The sequence below is a fragment of the Perissodus microlepis genome, chromosome 4, assembly GCF_051167445.1.
Source record: "Perissodus microlepis isolate ML-2025 ecotype Zambia chromosome 4, ASM5116744v1, whole genome shotgun sequence".
NCBI classification, from domain to species: Eukaryota; Metazoa; Chordata; class Actinopteri; order Cichliformes; family Cichlidae; genus Perissodus; species Perissodus microlepis.
Window position 1 is genome coordinate 1,661,492 of NC_140464.1, and position 16,755 is coordinate 1,678,246.

The following is a 16,755-nucleotide window of genomic DNA, read 5'->3' on the forward strand; positions in this document are numbered from 1 at the left end:
GGACCCACACAGAGAAATGAAAAAGCCCCCGGCGCCCTCGCCGAGAGATGCCGGGGTTTCTCGTTCCCCCCTCTGTGCTCCGCGAGCGCTGAGCAGAAGGAGAGCAGAGGCTGCGTGAGGGGAGTGAGGAGGAGAGGCTGTGGTTTCCTGTTTGTAGGTGGGAGGATGTTGAGACGGTTGCAGCAGCGTTCACGCAGCGCTGCAGCTTTTAACACCCGGAGATGCGCCGAGGTGTCGCAGTCGCACCTCCTGATTGGTTGGAGGTGTTTGCGTGAAAGACTTTGTTCTGCTCTCTCTGAGCTGCAGGCCTCCGGTTTCCACTTTCCACCAGCAGCTGAGGAGCGCGGAGAGAGAGGGCAGTTAGTCCGGCCCACGCACGCCGCTCACCGCAGCAGCGCTGACTCACCAGACTCTGCACAACTTTCATACTTCTGATCTCTGCTGGGAGCTCAGCCGCTCCCCATCGCTCCTCTTTGCCTGACGCTAAAGTCTCCCCTCGCAAAGACCCGAGGTCCGTCTTCTTCTCAGAGGAGGACACCTGAAGATCGGCCCTCAGGAGGTGATTGGGTACGGCGATGACGGAGGAGTGACGGAGGCGCTCAGACACCGGATCAGCTCATCAGAGAGGAGAGACGGGCGTGAAAGAGACGGAGAAAAGTCCTCAGACATGACGGATGTTTGCTTACAGTAGTCGCCTCATGAGGAGCAGAGAGCAGCTGCAGGCCCCAAAACGTCTCCGATCCTCTGCCCAGCATTCCACCGTCGCTCCCTCTGCCGCCACCGCCGCGTGTTCTCAGGTGTAGGTGAGTTTCCCGTCACTTTGTGGCTCCATTAACTGTCTTTGTTAGTCAGCGTGGCCCGGGGCAGGAGACAGGCCTGCGTTCTCATAGACGTGCTCGTTTCATTGCACTCGATCTCAGGAATCACTCCTGAAGTTCCTCCCCCGCCTGGATTCTGCCTTTTGGTTGGATAGTACCATCCATCAGTTAGATGGTACCTGTTCAACGCAAGTCCAGCTCCGCTGTGAGAGGTCGGTCTTTGTTTGCCACAGAAAAGCGAAACTTTCAGAAACATTTTAATGAGCCTTTAGACGTTTTAACATTTCGGGTTGTTTCTGTCGGCGTTCCAAACAGACAAGAATTCGATAAGAAGCGTTTGGATGCCGAACGAACACCGGTGACCTGACGCTTCAGATTCTTCCTTTTCTTTTACAGAGTTTCAGGTTGTATCGGGCGGGGCGGGATCCTGCTGTACGCCACACATCTCAATAAAAGGCTCGCACATTTCATTAACAGGCTGGTTTTAAAACAGCGACAAGTCTAAACTTTTAAGATTTCACCAAAAGGTGCGTCGTTACAAAGAAATGCTGCTAATGACGTCTGATGATGATTTCAGAGTGCGGTCTGCTGATCTGAACACTGAGGCCGACTCAGCGGCGGGCTCGTTTTGGCCGTATATGGTTCGCCCGTGCTGAAGGTGAAGGTTTTACAGCCCAGAGAACCAAAAGGTCATTTCCAGCATCTGTGTGTGAGACCCAATCAGAGCTCTGCTGCTAGAAAAGTTCCTCCATCATCATCACCTTTGACCTTTTGCTTGGTTACCAGCGGTGAAGTTCGCTCGTTCTCTTTTACATGAAATTCTCTGATATTTATCTGAGAATTAAAAAAACAAAGATGAGAATAAGAAGGGTCCATATATAAACTAGCCTGAGGTCCAGTCAGGTTAGCTGATGGGCGGCGTGGGCTCAGGTGAGCCTAACTGGTTAAAATAACCTGCTACCTGCACAGGAAACAGAGCGCTGCGCGTATCAGCGACTCCAGGATCTCTGAAATGTGAAACAATAGAAGAAAAAGCTGAATTTTCAGGTTTTTGTGCGTCGCGGTCGGGGAGTCTTCTCGGGGCCACATTTACAGCCCCGCTCGGCTGTGTTTGGCGTCTCATTGCAGGGCCAGATGTCAGGTGACCTGGTTTGCTGTGAGTTCAGGCCGAACAGGCCGCTGGTGCCAGCAGGTTCTTCATGCATGAGCAGATCTGCAGTTTCACTTCAGAGAAACAGCTTTCTTTACGTGGTGAAACCCCAAAACGCCTCCTACCTTATTTTCAGTTGTCACATAATGTAGAGCACAGCAAAAAAATAGTTCCCCTGTGGTTGTGCGCATGGAGGGCAGGTTTTCTTACACCTTTGTGTTTATGGCTGTCTTCACTCACAGCAAACAATAAAAACAAACACACAAGAGTGATTACATAAAAAAAATCTTATTTTAATCTCATATTTTTAGAACTGTAGCTGTTTGAGTTCTGAGTGAGCAACGCTTATTTATGATGCGCCTTCATGACGCGGTGCTGGAGCGTTGTGAATGAGAGTAAAATAAGCAACACGTTGGAGTGATGGAGTTAAAATGAGCAGCAGGCTGGTGTGTAAGCCTCCAGCTGCAGCTCAAAGCCTGTTTGCATCCTGTCTGAGCTGCACATTGAAGCGCGCTGACAGTTTGACGGAGCTGATTATCAGGACTTTATCTGAAGACTGGAACATGTGACTTCCTGAAGTTCACCCTGATGATGCCAGAAAACCTGCAGCACAGTGTTTCTACTTGACTTTAGTTTTTCTACTTTCTGTTGAGAAACGCAGGATCCCCCTGACTCAGTCAGACTCAGCGTCTTCAGTCCAACTCCACACATCAGAGCTGGGCCTGGTCTGGCTTTAGTCTGGAGCTTTTGGACTTTCTGACAAATTAAAAATATCTATATCACTTTGAAAATATGAGTGCTAACTCTCATTTTCATTTTTGCTGCACGCGACATCCTCACTAACATGTGAGGATGTTAGGGTTAAAAAATCCTGCTGATCACGTAAAGATCTCAGAAACTCAAGAATCATTAGGATTCATGAGTTAGTGCTAAAGACTTAGCCTGGTTATAAACCATTACAGATACTTACAATCATTATACACTGGTTAAAATGGGTTATAGATGGATTAGAACTGATTATAGATTATATATATTATTATATATTATTATATTATATATATTATAATTCTATATATTATATATATTATTATATACCTTACAGTATAAAGCGCCTTGAGGTGACTCTTGTTGTGATTTGGCGCTATATGAATAAAACTGAACTGAATTGAATAACTGGTTATAGACTGGTTGAGGACTGGTTATAGATAGTTAAAACTGTCATAATGGGTTATAGAATGGTTATAACTATTATAGACTAGTTATAATGGGTTATAACTGGTTGAGGACTGGTTTTCAGCCATTTTTTGTTTGATTTCCAAACGTGGGCTCGGACTGGGTCTTGGACGTGGGGTTTTTTGACTGCTTTTGAGCTGACCTAGTTTCGTGTCTTCGGACCATCTCAGTGTCTACTGGGTTTAGACTCTGTATTAAAGGTGATTTGAGACCCAGTTTCAGACTGGTCTTTACACTGACTGGTTTCTGACTGAAGTTATTTTGGACTAGAAGAAAAATACATTTTAAACAAATTTGTTTTGGCAGAATCTTGAAAGACGCGGCAGAGCTTTTGTGAATTCGGGAGGTCTCTTTTGTCTGTCTGTCTGTGTGACTTTAGACTTTCAGATGTGGCTTTGGGCTTGGTTTTAGACTGGTTTCAGCCTAATTCAATTACCTAATTTTATCTTTGGTTTGATCTGATGCGGTTTCAGGGATTAGGTTTAGATCCACCTTTGGACGGATTTCTAACCTGCTTTTGAAGATTTCAAAACATATTTGATTAATTTCATGGCAGTTGAAGAAACTGATTTAAAGCATCATTAGGAAGATGATGTAATAATATGAAAGGATGTAATCGTTCATGAGCTGAGTTTGATGTTGAGCTTGGAGGTGTGGTGCATGATTTTCACTGCTGATATTTGATTTTTAGCTCAGAAACATGTGCAGCTCAGATAAAACCGATTATTATCCGTCAGTTCGTTTCCCTTGCACAGCTGTGACCTTATTAGACGAGCTTCTGTTTGCTGACAGAGTTTAATAAAACCTTTCGGGGGGTTTTGTGGCGGGCTCTACATTTGCAAGATGGCGACCTTCCTCGCTGCAGTGCGGAATTGATGTTTGTGAGATGCAGTAAAAGCTGCGAAGCCGAGGCCGGAGATGTTCGTCTGAGTCGGGTTTCCATCATCGTGTTTCCTCTGAAGTGTGTTTCCAGCGTTCGGAGCCGGCTGGCCTTGTTTACTGGAGACTTTTGGGTTTGCAGGGGAAAGAAAGCGAGCAGTACCAGTCAGTCGCACCACGTGGTGGATGGTTTTCCTTCCTGTGTGACGCACCCCTGAGAGCAGATTAGCATCACACGGTTCTTTGTGATAACTCAGGAAGGTAAAAACCACCAGTTATTTAAGAAAATAGGACAGCTGGTTTCATTTGAACAGCTTCCTCGTGTTCACAGCCTCGTGTGATGAAGACGAGCACATGAGCGTTTGTCAAACTCAAACTTACTTGTTGTGACAAAATGAGTCAGATTATAATGTGAGATGAGCTTTCCTGGTCGTTCCTGACAAGTTTGTGAAAATCTGTATTTTGTATTATGTGCTGGTGCAAAAAAAAACCTGCTGTCAATGACCTGCAGACACCTTAGAAAATCAAACCCTACCAAACTTCAGTAACGTAAACTGCTCTCTGTTCAGTTTCAGTCACTTGTTGTGGAGTGACAGAGGCCGCCCGCTAACGTTAGCTAATGTTAGCTAATGTTAGCGGGCGGCCTCTGTCACTCCACAACAAGTCACTGAAACTGCTCTCTGTTCAGTTTCAGTGACTTGTTGTGGAGCGACAGAGGCCGCCCGCTAACGTTAGCTAACGTTAGCTAATGTTAGCGGGCGGCCTCTGTCGCTCCACAACAAGGCACTGAAACTGCTCTCTGTTCAGTTTCAGTGACTTGTTGTGGAGCGACAGAGGCTGCCCGCTAATGTTAGCTAATGTTAGCTAATGTTAGCCAGATTCCTGTGGCCGTCTGTACTTCATGTAAATGACGGTACATCATTTACATGAAGTACACGTAGAGACCTGAGTATGTCAAAATGTGACTTTAGTTTGGTCATCTGATCCCACAGAGTCCGGGCTCACCGACGCACCGTCTGTACTTGTGCTGGATGAAGATGCTTCTTCACGTCTGTGGGTGGATGTTTGGGTCCAGGGTGTTGCTCCAGCAGGAATTTGGTGTTTGTGATGTGATGTAACATGTATATGGCCCATCATAAGCATCGGTATCACTTTTCAGATTCATGTCTTCTGCAGGTTTTCCTTTCTTTTTTCTGACCTTACTGCAGGTAACAGTCAGAGTTGAGCGGGTGCAGCAGCCCTCAGCTCTGCACACATGCACTTTTCCTCCAGTGATGTAGAAATGTAGCATGAAACCGTTTGTCAGCCAGACCACAAAGGTTTCTGGTTTTTATGTCTCATCCAGCGCAGTTCGGGTCGGCGTTATGAACCCGAGGAGGACGGCTTTGATCGCACGACTTCTGAACATTTAGCTTCAAAATCTGAATTAAACTGAAGCTTTTGTTTTGTGTTTGAAGCCAGTGGAAATTTGACTTGTTTGTGCAGCTTCATTGGTGGAAGTTTCCAGTTGTTGTGTTCAAAAGCCGAGAAAAACCACAGAATGAAAAACACCAAACTTCCAGAGAAGAGACGGCTCGCAGTAACAATCCTCCATGCTCACGTTTAAAGACTTGTTGTTGTGAGGAGCACGTTTTTCACGGCTGAGACTCTGTTTTTTATTCTAACCAGAATGTGTGTGTGCACGTTTGTGGGACACTTCCTGCTTCCTTTTTTAGCATTAAATGGTGAAACACAATCATCGGCAGAGAACAAGAGCTCATGCGCTCTGCAGGCCACCGGACGCCCGCTGCAGATAAACAGGCTCAAACTAGAAGACGCTGCCTGTAAAACAAAGTCTCCAATATTTTGTCCTCCTGTAAAAACTGAAGAAAAAAACCCACTCGTCTGTTGAAATGAGTGGATTAGTCCAAACCCTAACCATAACCCCAGGTGGGTCAGCACTGACCTGACACAGGTTTACGAGTTACTCTTAATCCAAACAGAATAAAAGCACTCGGCCAGCGAATCCTTCACTCGAGGGAATTTTCTTTCTTTCAGGTTTAAAGAAAGTCCGGATCAAAACGTGCTGCTTCGTCTTCACCCAGTTTCCTGAGATTCAGCTTGTAGCCTTTTGAGTAACAAACAGCAGTGAAAACATGATCTGAAAAGGTTTTTCACTCAGAGTGGATTTATATTTTTCCCACTGCACTAACTAAAGCCTGACAAATGCCCCCACGCCATGACGCTGCCGCCGCCATGCAATATAGCTCATGACCAGCTCATGACTCTGTGTGTGTATTTATATATATTTATATATATCATGATGAAGATTAAAGTTTTTATTGACTAAAGCAAAAACCAATTCCCAGCCAATCGTCGCCACCACGAGCCTTGACCAATCAGATTGCTTTCATCCGATCCAGCCTTTGCTAATTATGTCTAATTAACTCAGTCTGGCACGGCCTGGACTGCTCAACGCAGCAGATGATGTGAATGCTTCTGTGAACAGGATATCCTTTTATTTGTTGACTGATTAGATCGATAGCAGATGTTCAGATGTTCACTGGGAGTGAGGGGGACGGCTCAGAGTCAGAGAGGCTGAGATAGTCTGAGCATGTGCAGAGGAGGGAGGGGGGATGATGACGATGGAGCTGCAGGAGGAAGACCTCAGAGGAGGTTCAACAATAAGCTGTTTGGTTTCCTGCTGTGCAGATTGATGACTGATAACAAAGTGAAAGTAAACTTCAGAATCTGAACATCACTTTAGGCTCAAACACATCTGATAAAGTTCAGGATTGTTTGTTCCAGGTTTGATCAAAGTCTGCTTTAAATAACTGAAGTTACTCGACCTCAGTCGTCCTTATCTGCAGTGACGGAGGTTAAGACCTTACCTGCGATCTTCTCCTTTCCCTCTCAGATAAACCATGGACTTCTCCTGGTTCCTTCTCCTCGTGTCGGCCGCCGTCTTCGTCTCCATCGTCCTCCTGGCCGTCATCTGTTTGGACTGCAGGAACAAAGGTCCACTGCGTGGGTGAAAGTTGCAGTTGACACTGTATCAACCTGCGGCTAACCGCTGTTAACCACAGGCTGACCTGACTCGAGCACAAACCACCCTGTGGTTTTCAGAAACGCCTTTTATCTCTGACTCAGACCAGATCTTTCACACCCATCGTGTCCAGCACAGCGTCTTCTGAGATTTCTGCTTTGAGCTACTGACACATTATAATCTCTTTCTTTTCTCGCCCATCAGGGTCCATCCAACAAACAGCTTCAGAAGAGTACACGTAAGTGTTCCCGTCTGCATCACAGAGAAACTTTTCATCGATGAGTCAAAGCTTAAAAACGATGATGTTCTTTTTTCTTCAGATCACCTGAATTCAGAGTCATCCATCCAGGTAAGTCTGAAACATCAGTCCAACCATCAGCTCAAACCAAACCAACGGTCCATGAACACGTGGTTGATTCTGCTCTGTTATACGAAGTGATGTCGGCCACTCATCACCTTCACATTTGCACCTCTGTGTTTTTACTCTGTGCAGCTTTGCGTGACTCACACTTCAAAATAATCGGTCTCATTATTGCTCGTCTCTTTAAGCTCCTCTCTCCATGCCAACTTCCAGAAGCCTTGCGAGCGGCAGCATCAGCGTTGGTAAGCTTTGAAATCAGCCTGAGCTTTGGTCCGACGTGCACGGATTTTCTGTGCGCGTACCTTCAAACTGTGGTCACATTTAACATCAACACTGTGTGTAAAAGAAATTATTTCAAATGAAATAACTAATACAATACAACTTTATTTGTATAGCACATTTAAAAAGCAGCGGTACACCAAAGTGCTTCACAGCAATACAATAAATTAGAGATAGGAACAATAACAGGGTCTAAATATACCAACAGGTGGAGAGCACTAATTAGCCTCAGCGCAGTGTAACATACAAAACACAGAGATTATTCAGCAATAAAATAAAATGATTAAAACTACGTAAGGGAACATTTGCAGGATACAGGCACTAACTAGGGAAGGCTAGATTGAATAAATGGGTTTCAATCACGATTTAAAAGATAGAACTGATTCGGTGAATAGCAGTAGGAAGATTATTCCAGAGTTTGGGTGCAGCTATGGCAAAAGCATGATCACCTCTGGCCTTCAGCCAAGACCCAGGCTGCACTGAGAGCAATTGGCCCGTTGATCTCAGTGCTCTGCTAGGAGTGTACAAGCTGAGAGGTTCAGTAAGATAGCTGGGAGCAATGTTATTTATCATTTTAAAGGTAAGCAATAGTATTTTAAAATCAATGCGGTATTTGATGGGAAGCCAATGCAGGTCAGCGAGGATGGGGAAACAAGTGTAACCAGCTGATGTAATCTGCTGGTTTGGTTTTATGGAGGTAAACGAAATAATAAAAACTGAAACTGTGACTTTGAGCTTTTAGGAGAAACTAAAGTTGTCCCCTCCCCGAGGATGGACGACTGCTCTTAAAAACGGATACGAGTGCTTTATGTCTCGGAGCTGAGAAACCTCTCTATGCTGATGATGATGAAGCTAACACTGATCTGTGTTCCAGCCCAGCCGACCCTACCCCCGAACCCCGTCATCATTACAACCCCTCCACCTGACCCCCACCTGCGGCTTCCTTTGTAAGTCCCTCTGTGTTATGAGCGCACCTGGTTCAGGTGATGAACGTTGGCGAGCAGGAGACGCTCTCCTGGGAGCGTGCAGAGCTTTAGAAATCGTTGTGTGATGTGCACAGATCTCTTTTTTGTGTTTCACAGTTCAACCAAACCTGAGCACAGACCTTACACCCCAACAGAAACTGGTGAGCCCGGAAAGGACAATGCATTATTTAAGTTGTATTTTTCTGTTTTACCTTCTTACCCAAACCTGTTGCTCCATTTGTGGCGCTTGGTGGTGCTGTCACTTGGTGTTCGCTCGCTCTGCGGTAGAGTATCACTTCCTGTTCCTGCTCAAACACAGTGGTGTTTCTGAGTAGCTTATTTGCTTAGCAATTTAATTAACAACTTTTAAATACATTCTTCTTTCATAGTATAATCTTCACGTGCTTCATCCGAAGCACACTTTCTGTGTACTCACTACCTAATTTATAGCCAAAGTATTCACTCACTGTCTCTGTACTGTTTCGCTAGCTTAGCTTAGCTCGTAGCCGACTCGTTAGCACCATGGCTACTTCACCTGTCCCTCCTGCACTTTCTTGCTCATTGTGTCAGATGTTTAGTTACTCCTCGGCCTCCTTTAGCAGTAATGATATCTGTAACAAATGTAGCATATTTGCAGCTCTGGAGGCCAGGATTACTGAATTGGAGACTCTGCTTCGCACCCTTCATTCACCCGTAGCTAGCCAGGCCCCTGTAGCTGGTGCAGCCGAAGATAGCGTAGGCCCCGCTAGCTGTTCCCTGGCAGACCCCAAGCAGCTGGGGAAAGAGGGCGGCTGGGTGACGGTGAGGAGGAAGCATAGTCTTAAACAGAAGCCCCAGGTACACCACCAACCTGTTCATGTGTCTAACCGTTTTCCCCCACTCGGTGACACACCCGCCGGGGGTCAAACTCTGGTAATTGGTGATTCTGTTCTCAGACATGTGAAGCTAGAGACACCGGCAACCATAGTCAATTGTCTTCCAGGGGCCAGAGCAGGCGACATTGAAGGAAATTTAAAACTGCTGGCTAAGGGTAAACGTAAATTCAGTAAAATCATAATTCACGTCGGCAGTAATGACTCCCGGTTACGCCAATCGGAGGTCACTAAAATCAATATTGAATCGATGTGCAACTTTGCTAAAATAATGTGGGACTCTGTAGTTTTCTCTGGTCCCCTCCCCAATCAGACCAGGAGTGACATGTTTAGCCGCATGTTCTCCTTAAATTGCTGGCTGTCTGAGTGGTGTCCCAGAAACGATGTGGGCTTCATAGATAATTGGCAAACCTTCTGGAGGAAACCTGGTCTTGTTAGGAGAGACGGCATCCATCCCACTTTGGATGGAGCAGCTCTCATTTCTAGAAATATGGACAAATTTATTAAACCCCCCAAAATATGACTATCCAGAGTTGGGACCAGGAAGCAGAGTTGCAGTCTTACACGCCTCTCTGCAGCTTCTCTCCTCCTGCTACCCCCCCCAAAAACCCATCTCCATAGAGACTGTGTCAGCTTCCAAAAAGACAAAAAACAAACTAAAAACCAGCAACAAACAACTTAAACATAAACAATTACAAAGAAAGAACAATACAGTATCCACATCTGAACCAAAGAGTAAAACAGTGAAATGTGGTTAGGTCTCTCTCCTCCAAGTCTCTGTTAGTACATGACTTAATAATTGATCAACAAATCGATTTACTCTGCCTTACAGAAACCTGGTTGCAGCAGGATGATTATGTTAGTTTAAATGAATCAACACCCCCGAGTCATTCTAACTACCAGAAACCTCGAAGCACAGGCCGAGGGGGAGGTGTGGCAGCAATTTTTCACACCAGCCTATTAATTAATGAAAGACCAAGACAGACTTTAATTCATTTGAAAGCCTGATGCTTAGCCTCGTCCACCCCAGCTGTGAAACTCAGAAACCAGTCTTACTTGTTATCATCTATCGTCCACCTGGGCCTTACACAGAGTTTCTGTCTGATTTCTCAGACTTTATATCTAATTTAGTTCTGAGCTCAAATAAAATAATTATTGTGGGTGATTTTAACATCCATGTAGATGCTAAAAATGACAGCCTCAACATGGCATTTAGTCTGTTATTAGACTCAATCGGCTTCTCTCAAAATGTAAAAGAACCCACCCACCACTTTAATCACACTCTAGATCTTGTTTTAACATATGACATAGAAACTGAACATTTAACAGTGTTTCCTGAAAACCCTCTCCTGTCTGATCATTTCCTGATAACATTTACATTTACAATAATTGATTACACAGCGGTGGAGAGTAGATTTTATCAAAGTAGATGTCTTTCTGAAAGCGCTGTAACTAAGTTTAAGAATATAATCCACCCACTGTTATCATCTTCAATGCCCTGTACCAACACAGAGCAGAGCAGCTATCTGAACGCTACCCCAACAGAGGTCGATTATCTTGTTAATAATTTCACCTCCTCACTACGTACGACTCTGGATACTGTAGCTCCAGTGAAAACTAAGGTCTCTAATCAGAAGTACCTGACTCCGTGGTATAATTCTCAAACACGTACCCTAAAGCAGATGACTCGTAATCTGGAGAGGAAATGGCGTGTCACAAATTTAGAGGATCATCATTTAGCCTGGAGAAATAGTTTGCTGCTTTATAAGAAAGCCCTCCGCAAAGCCAGAACATCTTACTATTCATCACTGATTGAAGAAAATAAGAACAACCCCAGGTTTCTCTTCAGCTCTGTAGCCAGGCTGACAAAGAGTCAGAGCTCTGTTGAGCCAACCATCCCTTTAACGTTAACTAGTAATGACTTCATGAACTTCTTCACAAATAAAATTTTTATCATTAGAGAAAAAATGACCAGTAATCATCCCACAGATGTAATATTATCTACAGCTACTCTTAGTACCATTGATGTTAAGTTAGACTCTTTTTCTCCAATTGATCTTTCTGAGTTAACTTCAATAATTACTTCCTCCAAACTATCAACGTGTCTTTTAGACCCCATTCCTACAAAACTGCTCAAAGAAGTCCTGCCATTGATTAATTCTTCGATCTTAAATATGATCAACCTATCTCTAATAATCGGCTATGTACCACAGGCCTTCAAGCTGGCTGTAGTTAAACCTTTACTCAAAAAGCCATCTCTAGACCCAGCAGTCTTAGCTAATTATAGGCCAATCTCCAACCTTCCTTTCATATCAAAAATCCTTGAAAGAGTAGTTGTCAAACAGCTAACAGATCATCTGCAGAGGAATGGTTTATTTGAAGAGTTTCAGTCAGGTTTCAGAGCTCATCACAGCACAGAAACAGCTTTAGTGAAGGTTACAAATGATCTTCTTATGGCCTCTGACAGTGGACTCATCTCTGTGCTTGTCCTGCTAGACCTCAGTGCAGCGTTCGATACTGTTGACCATAATATCCTATTAGAGCGATTAGAACATGCTATAGGTATTACAGGTACTGCACTGCAGTGGTTTGTATCATATCTATCTAATAGACTCCAATTTGTGCATGTAAATGGAGAGTCCTCTTCACACACTGAGGTTAATTATGGAGTTCCACAGGGTTCAGTGCTAGGACCAATTCTGTTTACATTATACATGCTTCCCTTAGGCAGCATCATTAGAAGACATAGCATACATTTTCACTGCTATGCCGATGACACCCAGCTCTATCTGTCCATGAAGCCAGATAACACACACCAATGAGTTAAACTGCAGGAATGTCTTAAAGACATAAAGACCTGGATGGCCGATAACTTTCTGCTTCTTAATTCAGATCAAACTGAGGTTATTGTACTCGGCCCTGAAAATCTTAGAAATATGGTATCTAAGCAGATTCATACTCTGGATGGCATTACCTTGGCCTCCAGTAACGCTGTGAGGAACCTTGGAGTCATTTTTGACCAGGACATGTCCTTCAACGCACATATTAAACAAATATGTAAGACTGCTTTCTTCCATTTGCGCAACATCTCTAAAATTAGAAATATCCTGTCTCAGAGTGACGCTGAAAAACTAGTTCATGCATTTATTACTTCCAGGCTGGACTACTGTAATTCATTATTATCAGGATGTCCAAAAAACTCACTGAAAAGCCTTCAGCTAATGCAAAATGCTGCAGCAAGAGTACTGACAGGGACTAGAAAGAGAGAGCATATTTCTCCTGTTTTGGCTTCCCTTCATTGGCTTCCTGTTAAGTCCAGAATTGAATTCAAAATCCTGCTCCTCATATACAAGGTCTTAAATAATCAGGCCCCATCTTATCTTAATGACCTTGTAGTACCATATCACCCTATTAGAGCACTTCGCTCTCGCTCTGCAGGCCTACTTGTTGTTCCTAGAGTATTTAAAGTAGAATGGGAGGCAGAGCCTTCAGTTTTCAGGCCCCTCTTCTGTGGAACCAGCTTCCAGTTTGGATTCAGGAGACAGACACTATCTCTACTTTTAAGATTAGGCTTAAAACTTTCCTTTTTGCTAAAGCATATAGTTAGGGCTGGACCAGGTGACCCTGAATCCTCCCTTAGTTATGCTGCAATAGACGTAGGCTGCCGGGGGATTCCCATGATGCATTGAGTTTTTCCTTTCCAGTCACCTTTCTCACTCACTATGTATTAATAGACCTCTCTGCATTGAATCATATCTGTTATTAACCTCTGTCTCTCTTCCACAGCATGTCTTTTATCCTGTCTTCCTTCTCTCACCCCAACCAATCACAGCAGATGGCCCCGCCCCTCCCTGAGCCTGGTTCTGCCGGAAGTTTCTTCCTGTTAAAAGGGAGTTTTTCCTTCCCACTGTCGCCAAAGTGCTTGCTCATAGGGGGTCATATGATTGTTGGGTTTTTCTCTGTATCTATGAAGCGCCTTGAGGCGACTTTTGTTGTGATTTGGCGCTATATAAATAAAATTGAATTGAATTGAATTGAATTGAATTGAATTTCTGTCCTACAGAGAGCAACCCGAGTTATGAGAATCCAGGTACGGGTACACCCTCCTCTTTTTGCAATCAGACCCATTTGCATTTGCACAGTGAGCCCAGCATCAGTCAGATGAAGCTCAGATCATCAGATGCACAGACAGAGCTGTGGTCCAGAGGATCAGACCCATCTGAGCCGTTTTGGATTAAAAAGAGTCTCATTTTTGATGAGCCACATGATTAGACTTCATGCCAGGAGTACACCGGCTTGTTGCTTGTTCAGAGGAACAGCTCAGAGGAGTTTCGTGAAGATGTTTCACCTCTCAGGCTCCCACAGTTCAGAACTGACATCTGATCTGATAAGTTGGTTGGAGGAGGTGGAGGTAGATGATCCGCTGCGGTGACCTCTAAAGGAAGCAGCTGGGAGATGAAGATCTACTTTTAATCTCAATATTGTGACATTTCTGTGTGAAAAACAAAAACTAGTGACTGACTTTCACGACTTTGTCTTGTTGGTGTTGACTTCCAAGAGCTGAAGCTTCTCGGCCTCCAAAAGCGATTTATCAGTGAGACTTGTGGAAACTGTTAGACTGGATTTAATAGGTTTAACTCCGAGATGTTAGGATTTATTTAACTTTGAGATTAGTTAAACTGGACCTGGGATTTAATATTGGACCTCTTTAACCTGGTTATGGTTGTAGTGGACTGGTTAAGCTCTTTGGACTGGGAGAGCTGGTCTGGACCGGGATTGGACTGCAGACTCGGATTAGAATCTGGGATTTGTTAGATTTAACTCTTGGGCTTGTGGGGATGAACTCAGGAAGAAAACTCTGACCTTTGACCCTGTGATGTCAGTGTGCAGGAACGTGATGTTTAGCTGACTTTTGTTTTTCCACAGAACCTGAGAAGGACGTTGACGATCATGATAATTACATGTAGGTTTCCACGTGCAGCTTCCAGCTGGTGTTTGCACCTCAGTGATGACGCTCTAAACTGATCTTCCTCTTCTTCTGTGGTTTCCCCAGAGAGGTGTTACCCGACAACCCGGAGGAGAGCAAAGGAGTCCCTGCGGACATCGAGAGCCGAGCCTCGACGCCCAGTTCAGGTACAGTTTGGATCTTTCATCGTAAAACACGGATGTTGGGGAGTCAACAGAATGTGGACTCATCAGCTGTTTGTGCTCTTTCACAGATCATAATTACGTGAACCTCGATGGTAAGGCAACATAGTTGTTCGTTTTCCACGTTGAATCTCAGCTTCAACGCGTTTCAAACGTTTCTTTTCCTTTTATTTAAAACGAAAACAAAACAGGAAAGTATGACAAGTTTTAAAATGTCTGAACGTCCTCACGCCAAAACAAGCAGCTGTTCAAACACAGAAGTCAGAATTCATTTTTAATCACGCTGCATCGCCTCCTCTGTTCTCTGCTCAGAAGACGACGACGACGACGACGACAAACCCTATGAGAACGTGGCACCAATAGGTATATTGCACTGTGCACCTGACGCTATGCTCCAACTGTCCGGTACCTTCCCCCGTCGTGCGACATATCAAAGTAAAGTTGTCTTCTTTTGATTGACAAGTCATCAGCCAATAAGCTTCCTTGATAATCCTCCTCTGTGACAGAATAACTCACTGAATGTTTTGGTTTTTTAAGCACACGTGGTTATAAAAGGTCGGATGTTTGTCTTTTCTTCAGGGTCCACTCCAGGTTCATCCGCTCAGAGCAGCGAAGACGAGTACGAGGAGTCCAACTACGTCAACCAACCTGTAAGTCGAAGCGACTCGCCAACATTCAGCTTCTCGTTGGAGACGTCGGCTCAGTTGCTGTCTTCTTCTTTTCAGATGGGACTAGTCAACCACTGACGACCACATCGAGCGTTCACCTTCCTCCACAACGACGTCCGACCACAGAGTTTTTTTGTTATTTTTTTTGTTGTTAAAGCTGAACGACTGAGAAAAGAAACTGAGATGAAGACCTGAAACACCTTCCTCCCCACTTCCTGCAGGCTCAGCAGTGTCAGTGTGATCAGACTGACGGAGGTGTAAAACTGCACATTTGAAACTTCCACTTTGGCCATCAGATACCTGGAAACCAGGTAAATGCCAGTCGTGCTCTGGAGGAATCCATCCTGTTCCAGCGGCGTCCTCGGTCCAAACAGGAAGTCAAGTTTTGCTTCTTTGGTTTTGTGTAAATATCTGCTGGAGTGTTTTTGGACCTTTACGCTGCAGTTACACTCGGGAACCTGGAGCGGCGCGACCGGAAATGACATGTAATCTGTTTACGGTGAGGATTTGTGTTTGTGTGGTGTATCCGGCCCAAACGTCACTGCTCTGAAACAAAAACTGCAAAATTACACACTCGGCAATTTTGTAGAGCAATAAAACCAGAATACAACCAGCCGAGCGTTCCTGCGGCAGACGAGTCCGATCATCACGCCAGCCCGTCACAGCGACCGCAGACGGCCTCACGCCAGCCGATCTCTGCCGTCACCTTATTTAAATAAATTAAAGTAATAACTGGCAGTCAGATTTCGTTTCCTCCTTAGTGGGTAGACTGCCGTCCCATTTTCAAACCTGCTCCCCCTACAGGCTGGAACCGGAACAGGAAGTCAGTGTTTGGTTGTGTGGCGGCTGGTCGCCGTGCAGGTTTCCCCGAGCGTCACCATAGAGACACCATAGAGTATTTATAAGTCATGAAGGTGGGAACACTAAATTAGGATCCTGTTATTCGCTTTTGTAGCAGCGACAAATCCAGCAGTGCGAGGAGGCGTCAGATCAGTTTCTCTCCAGTGACTCTGACTCACAGGTTTTTCTCTTTTTTAAATATTTGACTTAAATACGTTAGGTTTTATTTCATTGGTTAACTCTTCCTTTCACACGCCTCGCGTCATGAGGGGCGACATGTTTGAGCTTTACTTTGATGACACCTCCTGAGAACGTTCTCATCCATCCAGTGTTTTTCATGTATTTATGTGCAGTTGCTGTTTGCTGTCATCTCTGGGCCTGTAAAAACCTGAGTGCGAGAACAACAAATGTTTTTTTAAAGAACTACAAATTAAATGTTTTAAAGAAAACCTGAATCTGTATCTGACTCTATCTGCGCCCAGCTGGAGGTTACAGTGAATCAAACTCTTCACGGAGA

General features: G+C 44.6%; 1 protein-coding gene across 8 annotated transcripts; it reads left to right on the plus strand.

Moving 5' to 3' along the window:
• The first annotated feature begins 212 nt into the window (after window positions 1-212).
• lat (linker for activation of T cells) lies at window positions 213-16,693 on the plus strand. 8 transcript variants are annotated; one of them, XM_084925003.1, is made up of 14 exons: window positions 213-803; window positions 6,977-7,086; window positions 7,310-7,343; window positions 7,426-7,454; window positions 7,655-7,708; window positions 8,620-8,692; window positions 8,828-8,871; window positions 13,646-13,672; window positions 14,509-14,545; window positions 14,636-14,715; window positions 14,802-14,825; window positions 15,046-15,093; window positions 15,310-15,380; window positions 15,456-16,693. In XM_084925003.1, the coding sequence occupies exons 2-14, from the start codon at window positions 6,984-6,986 to the stop codon at window positions 15,474-15,476; spliced, it is 645 nt and encodes a 214-aa protein (XP_084781129.1). In that variant the 5' UTR covers window positions 213-803; window positions 6,977-6,983; the 3' UTR covers window positions 15,477-16,693. The 8 variants fall into 8 exon arrangements, 7 of the variants coding, with proteins under 7 accessions (XP_084781129.1, XP_084781130.1, XP_084781128.1 ...); XM_084925002.1 differs by having other exon boundaries at window positions 215-803; window positions 15,043-15,093; XM_084924999.1 differs by having other exon boundaries at window positions 217-803; window positions 15,046-15,165.
• Window positions 16,694-16,755: the final 62 nt, after the last annotated feature.

Coding starts and splice junctions, on each gene's coding strand:
- lat (XM_084924998.1), top strand. CDS start 6,984: ATGGACTTCTCCTGGTTCCTTCTCCTCGTGTCGGCCGCCGTCTTCGTC. Junction 14,716..14,801: donor AGCCTCGACGCCCAGTTCAG/GTACAGTTTGGA, acceptor GCTCTTTCACAG/ATCATAATTACGTGAACCTC. Junction 15,166..15,309: donor CCGTCGTGCGACATATCAAA/GTAAAGTTGTCT, acceptor TCTTTTCTTCAG/GGTCCACTCCAGGTTCATCC.